Source organism: Cebus imitator, unplaced genomic scaffold, assembly GCF_001604975.1.
Source record: "Cebus imitator isolate Cc_AM_T3 unplaced genomic scaffold, Cebus_imitator-1.0 Scaffold18, whole genome shotgun sequence".
Lineage (NCBI taxonomy): Eukaryota > Metazoa > Chordata > Mammalia > Primates > Cebidae > Cebus > Cebus imitator.
This window is the reverse complement of record NW_016107333.1, coordinates 12814928-12823938: the sequence shown is the minus strand read 5'-3', so window position 1 is coordinate 12823938 and position 9011 is coordinate 12814928. Positions and strand designations below refer to the sequence as shown.

General features: G+C 41.5%; 1 protein-coding gene across 1 annotated transcript in view; it reads left to right on the top strand.

Annotated features, from left to right (window-relative positions):
* Positions 1-9011, top strand: part of FGD6 (FYVE, RhoGEF and PH domain containing 6) — a 137268-nt gene that overhangs the window by 116694 nt on the left and 11563 nt on the right. The window contains exons 15-17 of the mRNA XM_017515954.2: positions 6497-6599; positions 7734-7880; positions 8759-8861. Coding sequence (XP_017371443.1) covers positions 6497-6599; positions 7734-7880; positions 8759-8861 — 353 coding nt within the window. The remainder of the gene's footprint in view (positions 1-6496; positions 6600-7733; positions 7881-8758; positions 8862-9011) is intronic.

Sequence of the window (9011 nt, the reverse complement as noted above, 5' to 3'; positions counted from 1 at the left end):
GGAGAAACCCCATCTCTACTAAAAATACAAAATTAGCCGGGTGTGGGGTGGCGCATGCCTGTAATCCCAGCTACTTGGGAGGCTGAGGCAGGAAAATTGCTTGAACCTGGGAGGTGGAGGTTGCGGGTGAGACAAGAGTGTGCCATTGCACTCCAGCCTGGGCAACAAGAGCGAAACTGTCTCAAAAAAAATTAAAGTAGAGATGTGAGTTCACTATGTTGGCCAGGCTGGTATTGAACTCCTGACCTCAGGTGATCCACCTGCTTCGGCCTCCCAAAGTGCTACAGGCAGGATTGTGCCCTTTTTTCTTTTTTTAGGTATAGAGAGTTTGAACAAAAGGTCAAAGAACATTAAGCCCCTGTATATCATGTTTCCGGTGAGTGCTTGAGCTTGGTTCTTAAAATGAAGAAAGTTATTTTTAAATGCCTATAGAAAAGTTGGGTTTTCAATTGCACTTCTATTTCCCAAGTAAAAATGAGCCTTGGTAAAAAAACAAAAAAAAAACAAAAACAAAAACAGTATTTTATTTTATTAAGATTAATTCAGGAAATTATAGTAAATGTTTCTTTCTTTGATTGTCAGGTAAATATCTGGATGTTTATGATTTCCAGATTGGTACCAGGCAGGTGTAATGAACAGCTCTGATCAGGGTTTATATTTCTGTAACTTTTTTTTTTTCTTTGTTGAGACGGAATCTCCCTCTGTCACCCAGGAGTGCAATGGCGTGATCTGGGTTCACTGCAACCTCCACCTCCTGGGTTCAAGCAATTCTCCTGCCTCAGCCTTCCAAGTTGCTGGTATTACAGGTGTGTGCCACCACGCCTGGCTAATTTTTTTTGTATTTTTAGTAGAAAAAAGGTTTCACCATGTCGACCAGACTGTTCTCAAATTCCTGACCTCAAGTGATCTGCCCACCTTGGCCTCCTAAAGTGCTGGGATTACAGGCGTGAGCCACCACACCTGGCCACGCTATGTCCATTCTTCTGATCAATCAGGGTGGCAACCCTCTCTTCGGCTGTCATCTGGAGAGAGATAACTACCCTGAGAATCCCATCCAAGTTCCTGCCAGTGGTAGCTGGGTAGACAGTTCCAGTTTCTTGTCAGGACCGAAAGTAAACACCACAGCTGTTACAGCCGTGCTCTTATCTTCCATCTCGGCAGGATCCAGCATGTCCAACAAGGTGGTGAGGCCCTGATCCTTACCATCAATGATGGGAAAAGGTCATGTTTTTGTGGGCTCATCGCCATTATAAATATTGATATCCTTGTTCTAGGTAAGATGGTCTTCAGAACTGTCTGTTGCAAGGGCAGTCAACTTCACATTGCTCTTGGCGAATTCTGGTGCCAGCTTTGCAGCTCTGCCAAGCTCCATGGTGCACACTGATGTAGAGTCCTGAGGGTGGGAAGAAAGAATGCCACAGGAGTCTCCTAGAAAGTTGTGGGAACAGATATAGCTAACAATGATATTAGCCTCAAAGTTGGGAGCCCTGTCCCTAACAAACAGCCCTCTGGGGATGGCAGCAGTAGTGACATGGGTGGGCGAGACAGTACAGTCATGGCAGCAGGCAGCTAGCTGGGCCAAGCATTGTACTGGGCATCGGGACACAGTGGACCAAAAATTAAAAGGGTCAGGCCAGGTGCCGTGGCTCATGCCTGTGATCCCAGCACTTTGGGAGGCCAAGCCAGGCAGGTGGATCACCTGCGATCAGGAGTTCAAGACCAGCCTGGCTAACATGGTGAAACTCTATTCTACTGAAACTATAAAAATCAGCTGAGTGTAGTGGCGCACACCTGCAATCCCAGCTACTCCGGAGGCTGAGGCACGAGAATTGCTTGAACTTGGGAGGCAGAAGTTACAGTGAGCCAAGATCATGCCACTGCACTCCAGCCTGGGCAACAGAGCAGGACTCCATCTCATAAATAAATAGATAAATAAATGAAAGGGCCCTTCCTTCATTGAGCTGACATTCCATGGAAGAGGACATGCACTTAGCAAATATTAACACAATTAAGTATTGTGATAATTCAGTGAGGCACAGAAAATGTACCAGGGGCTGACTAGGAGGCTATAAAGATCTTAAACTATAATGGCGGAGAGATGGCAGTCTCTTCCCTACAAACCCTGCTGTTTATACTGACTTAGGAAAGATAAGTACGAGTCAGACAGAGGGGCAAAGAGGAAAAAGGAAGAGAAGAGACTCCTGGTCATTGGGAGCACTGTGTACAAAGTACTTTTCACCTAAGGGGCACGACATATTCAGAGAATTGGAAGGCCATTGTGGCATGAGCTTGAAAGTGAGGAGAAGAATGACGCAGGATAAGCCTGGAGGGGCAGGTGACTTAGATGGTGCAGAACCATCTTGTGGGATTTGGTCTTTAGCCTCAGTGTCGCAGGAAGCCACTGAAATGCTTGCACAAGGGAATGATGTGATCAGATTGGCATTTTTAAAAGAGTATCCAGCTGCTTCATGAAATATGGTTTGGGAAGTGGTCTAAAGGAGGTGACTGATTGGACACAGGGTATAAGAGGAGTTCTTCAGAGGAGTCTCCAGGATATACTATGAATTGGGAGCTGGTGCCGTTCACTGTGACAGGGAGCACCGGGAGAGGAACAGCTTTAGGGGAGAAATTGGGAATTTAGTTTCAGATATGCATATGGAATGCAAGGTGCCTATGCAGTATCCAAATTCTGCCATCAAGGGGCAGTTTCTGTAAGGATTTGGATTTCAGAGGGAAATCTGGACCAGAGGCATATATTTGGGCACCGTCAGCTTAGAGGTGACCGCAGCTGGCAGACTGAATGAGGGTACACAGAGACAGAGAGTTTCTTGCCAAACTATAACTCCTCAAGTCCTAACTTTGTTATCACCTTTGCAAAGCCATCCCTGCTACTTACATAAGGTAATTTACTACTTCTGTTACTTATCTACATTTGTTATATCATATTTTAATTACATGTTTTACCTCAATTCACACTTGTAAGTGTGCATCCTTACAAGTGAGGTATATTTTGTGCGCCCAGTTCTTGGCTTACGTCCTGGCTCAGTAGGCTCCCAGTGAATGTTACAAATCAAAGTGATGTGGCCTTTGGACCTCAGAGAAACATCCTGCAGTTAGTCCAAGTAGTAAATGGCATGGCATGGTCTAACAACTCCAAATCCTTTCTATTGAAGGATTTTTAACCCTTTATTTATTTATTTAGAGACGGAGTCTTGCTTATCACCCAGGCTGGAGTGCAATGGCACCATCTCAGCTCACTACAACTTCCATCTCCCAGTTGAAGTGAATCTCCTGCCTCAGCCTCCCCACTTGTTGGAATTATAGGCATGTACCACCATGCCCAGCTAATTTTTTGTATCTTTAGTAGAAATGGGTTTTCACCTTGTTGGCCAGGCTGGTCTCGAACTCCTGATCTCGTGATCCACCCGCCTTGGCCTCCCAAAGTGCTAGGATTATAGGCGTGAGCCATGGTGCTCAGCCAATTTTTTTTTTTTTTTTTTAGATGGACTCTCAAGTTTGTTGCCCAGGCTAGAGTGCAGTGGCATGATCTCAGCTCACTGCAACCTCCACCTCCAGGTTTAGATGATTTTCCTGCCTCAGCCTCCTGGGTATCTGGGACTACAGATGCGCACCACCATGCCCAGCTTATTTTTGCATTTTTAGTAGAGACTGGGTTTTGCTATGTTGCTCAGGCTGGTCTCGAACTCTTGAACTCAGGTGATCTGCCCTCCTCTGCCTCCCAAAGTGCTGGGATTACAGGTGTGAGCCACCATGCCCAGTCAGGTTTTTAACCCTTGGCAATTCATCCCAGTAATTGGGAAAGTGGTATTTACTTGATAGAAATTTGCTTTCTTGTGCTATACACATTCTATAAGGAAAATAATACTTGGCTTAGCAGTTTTTCAGTTTGAGGAAGATGCTGATTCTTCTGCTAATCATGTTATAAAAGGAGACTAGAATATCTCCACTGGATGCTGCGGGCAAATGTGTGTGGTCTGTGAGAAATGTGTTATCAAGAGCTGGTAAACATTGTCTTGGCAGAACCCCACACAGGAGAGAGCCAGGAATGATTAAATGAAAGAACAGCATATGTGACATGATTTGCACAGTTGAATCACATTCCCCATGCTCCCAGGGCTCCAGAAGAATCCAACAGCAACTCTCAAATTTACCATCTGCCTCTCTGCTTTCTGTTACTCTTCTGGTGAGGAGCAGGGGAGGGAGGGAGAGATGGTAATGTTTTATGAATGTTTGCTTGGAAGCCTGAGCATGTATTCTCGTCATGTAGTTCTCTAGGGAGCATGAGCAGAGGCTGTCAATGCCCTGGTGGTGAGAGGTTCAGTCCTTAACTATACTTGGGTTTAATACCAGCTCATCACTTAATAGTCTGTTGTCTATAAAGCAAATTATGAAACATTACTAATTCTCAGTTTCCTTGTCTATAAATGGTGAAGGTGGGTGATGATGTTGTAGTTGGGGGCAGGGGGTGTAAGATCCAAAATATTCCATGGGGAAGCTCTGAGGGTGAGACATGGTGACATTTGCTAAGCATTTAGCAGAGTTGGCTGACGTAGTAACTGTTAAATGGCAGCTAGTTTTGGCAGTAATCAAAGAATAGTAGCGGTAAATAAGGCAGGGTTTTGTTTGCTTTAGAGAGAAAGAGGTTATTTCTTTTTTGTTGTTCTTCATATATAATGAAAATTTGAGAAATGAGTTTGTTTTAAAATTTTATTTGTAAACGGGATTTCTACCTTTTTTAATCCATGTGAATGGACATTCCAAATGGCACTCATTTAGGTCATGAATTAGGGAGGTGCTTTCTGAGAATGATGATTGTAGGGAAGGTGAGTGGTTTCTATTCTTGACCTGCCCTGGGTTCTCTAAAATACAGCAACATATGTCTATATGTACCGTTATTAATGGTGGAATTTTTTATTTTAGAAACACTGCTTGAGAGTTCAAATACAGTTAAAGTTAGGCTGAATAAAACCAGAAACTGCATATTCAGTCACCCAAACTAAAAATAATCATCAAGATTTTGCCACCAGTTTTCCTGTTTCATAATTTTCTATTTTAAAACAAACTGCAGATATCAGGTCATTTTACTTCTGCTTTTCTATTTTTCTTTTTCTTTTTTTTTTTTTTTTTTTTTTTTTTTTTTTTTTTTTTTTTTTTTTCTTTTTTTTTTTTTTTTTGGCAATCTCCTCTCTCTTCTTCCTCCACCTCCTGGGTTCAAGCAGTTCTCCTGCCTCAGCCCCCCAAGTAGCTGGGATTACAGGTGCTCACCACCACACCCAGCTAATTTTTGTATTTTTAGTAGAGACGGGATTTCATCATGTTGGCCAGGTGGTCTGGAACTCTTGACTTAAAGTGATTCAGCCACCTTGGCCTCCCAAAGTGCTGGGATTATAGGCGTGAGCCACCACACTCATCCCATTTTACTTCTGTACACCTCAAAATGCCTCTGTAAATTAAACTACAGACTTTTTTTAAAAAAAAAAACAGTCACTCAATTCTAAATCTTCTGGGGAGAAAAAAAAAGTCACAATCCCATTCTGAGGAATTTTATTTTATTATGATGGAGTTTTAATTATTTATTAAAGTATTCCTTTTTCTCATTCCCTCTCCCTTCTCTTTTCTGCTCTTTCTCTACTGTGTACGTATAGATTTGTATATTTATTTTGTTTTATAATACCTAAAATGTGCCTCTCAGTTTTGAATGTACAATACAAAATTTAAGCAGTGGTTTCATAAGTATGCTAATACCAGTATTGACTTGGAGTTAACATGGTTTTGGGAGAGAGGCATTGTTAGAAAAACAGAGAAAAAAAATACCCTCTTCTTACCAGGCTTGCCCCTATTTGGCCCATTCCCATCTGGCACTGAATTAAAGATATCTCCTGATGAGCTTAGAGTAGGCACAGACAACTTGGTGGGTGAAATAGGTAGAGAAGCCCTAACAACTGCAGCCTTTCCCATGTGAACCACTCCTTCAACATCTGCTTTCTAATACAAAAAATATGTTCTCCTCACTCCAGTGCCGTTCCTAGAAAATTTTAGTAATGTTTAGTAATCTAAAGGTATTTAGTATTCTATGCTATAATTTGGAATTTGAAACTTGACTTCTTGGAACCTTTTTAAATTCTAGGATGATGTCTTAGGAAAGTCCTTGGCTTTATATAAATAATCGTAATTGTTCATTGTACAATTATCCTTTAAACGAAACCAAAAATATTTAGGAGAGTTCAAAAGTTATTTAATACAAAGCAGAACTTTTGGAAAGAAAAAATATGCATTCTATTTGCGAAAATGTCATCACGGGTTCTCTGTCGTCTGCTCTGATGATCTGTTCACATAAACCTCAGAGTTGCTGCTTTTTTGACTAGTATTGTTGGAGGGTGGTGGGATCTGTTGCTATGGGAGAAAGAAAAGAAGTAAGAAAAAGGCAAAGAATGAAACCTGACATCTGGTTGATGAAACCTTTTGCCCCCAACAGTTCTGCCACAGAAAGGGATGAATGGCTAGAAGCGATTTCCAGGGCAATAGAAGAGTATGCCAAGAAAAGAATCACCTTCTGTCCTAGTAGGAGTCTTGATGAGGTATTGTCTTCTTTTTTTTTTTTTTCTTTTGTTCCAGCTCATTTCAAAGTTTTTACCCTAAGCATTTCACAGGGGTTTAGGAAAGCAACATGTGTTTCAGAGAATGATTGGACTGGACATCAGAGAGTTACTCCACGATTAATGTCTCATTTCAACACTAAAAGTTTATCCTTCTATTAATGTCTCACTGCCCATCTGTGATCAGATATAGCATATTCATGTATTTTCCCAGCTATAAAACTTCATTGTAGGAATTTTAGAAAATACAAAATAATTTAAGGAAGAAACTTATCAGTTGCCATTCCACTACCACAGGCATCTTTTTAAGTTAATTTTGCATTAGAAGATTTTTAGATTGTAGCTAATCTTAGTATTCTGAGCACATGAAAAATATAATAGCCCGTATTTCTTTTTCTCCGCTTTTTTTTTTTTTTTTTGAGACGAATTTCTCTCTTGCTGCCCAGGCTGGAGTGCAGTGGTGCTATCTCGGCTCACTGCATCCTCTGCCTCCAGGGTTCAAGTGATTCTCCTGCCTCAACCTCCTGAGCAGCTGGGATTATAGGCACGGACCACCATGCCGGCTAATTTTGTATTTTTAGTAGAGACAGGGGTTTCACCATGTTGACCAGGCTGGTCTTAAACTCCTGACCTCAGGTGTTCTTCCTGCCTTGGTCTCCCAAAGTGCTGGGATTACAGATGTGAGCCACCACACCTGCCAATAGCCCATTATTTCATCCCCATTTTTTTTTTTTTTTTGAGACGGAGTCCCACTCTGTCACTCAGGTTGGAGTGCAGTAGCACAATCTCGGCTCATTGTAACGTCCACCTCCCAGGTTCAAATATTTCTCCTGCCTCAACTTCCTGAGTAGCTGGAATTACAGGCACCTGCCACCACACCTGGCTAATTTTTGTATTTTTAGTAGAGACAGGGTTTTGCCGTGTTGGCCAGGCTGGTCAAGGACTCCCAACCTCAAGTGATCTGCCTGCCTTGGCCTCCCAAAGTGCTGGGATTACAGGCCTGAGCCATCTCTCCTTACCCTCATCCCCATCTTAGTGGTAGTGTGAGACGCCACTGCCGAATAAAAAGGCAGGCAGTTTGCATGGGGATAATCAGAAGTTGCTCTTCTTCCACAGGCAGACTCAGAAAATAAAGAGGAAGTTAGTCCTCTTGGATCAAAGGCTCCCATCTGGATTCCTGATACCAGAGCCACAATGTGTATGATCTGCACAAGTGAATTTACTCTCACCTGGAGACGACACCACTGCCGGGCCTGTGGAAAGGTTGGCGAGGATAACGCCTATCTCCATTGTGGTCCTTACTTTCTCCAGGCTGTACATAGTGAGGAAGAATATTTCCCCTCGTAAACCATTGTAGTTCAAGAATATCAATAACAATTATTATTACTGTGTTAATGGAAGAAAGCATGAATGGTGTTTTCTCTAAATATTTAGGGGCAGAGGGAATCTTCTTAGGGAACTTCCACCCTTCTACCTCAGTTACATTAGAACATCAGTAATAAATAACTTTGAATCAAAGTCTAACAAAACAACAATTAAATAGGCCCTCACATTTCAGCTATTATTTAAACTGCCTTTCTCTAGCATTAAGTATCTATAGTATTCATTAGTGGGAATGTTCAGTGTTGAAGTTATCCCTAGTGATGTTTCTAAGACTTCATGTTCTCATTAGTAAAATGGGTGCAGAAACAGCAACATCAGAGAGTTACTCTGAAGATTAAATGGAGTTCTATTTAGAGAGCATTTAGTACAGAGCCCAAGAACTTGGTAGAGAAGCAGAGACATGGTCGTTGCTACAGCAGTGGTTATTATGATGACAATCAGTATACCTCACAGGACTTCTTGCATGCCAGGTACTGTTCTAAGCAATTTGTATATATTAACTCCTTTACTTTATTATTTTATGTAGTCAGCCCTTTGTAAGTAATAATCTGTGGCCTCTTCATCTTACAAGTGTGGTACCATGCATTAGTTTACTGTATGCCCGAACTTCATAGAGTTATTATTGAGACCAAATGAGATTCAGTGACTGTGAAACTGTTTTGAAAAGTGGATGGCACGGTAAATTGTAACATACTTCCTGGTTTGGAAACACAAGTTATTCTAAAGAAATTAACAAAATAATTCCAATGTATTTTCAGATTGTATGCCAAGCTTGTTCATCCAATAAGTATGGCTTAGATTACCTGAAAAATCAACCAGCAAGAGTATGTGAACATTGTTTCCAAGAACTGCAGAAATTAGGTAATATATAAGTAAAGATTTAACCAAAAATTCCTTTATTCCCCAGATGCTTTCAAACTACCTTCTGACAGAAGCACCTTCGGTACATTAGCAATATGATTGTTGATACTTATCTCCAAATTTGTAGTAAGCTTTCTTTTTTTTTTTTTT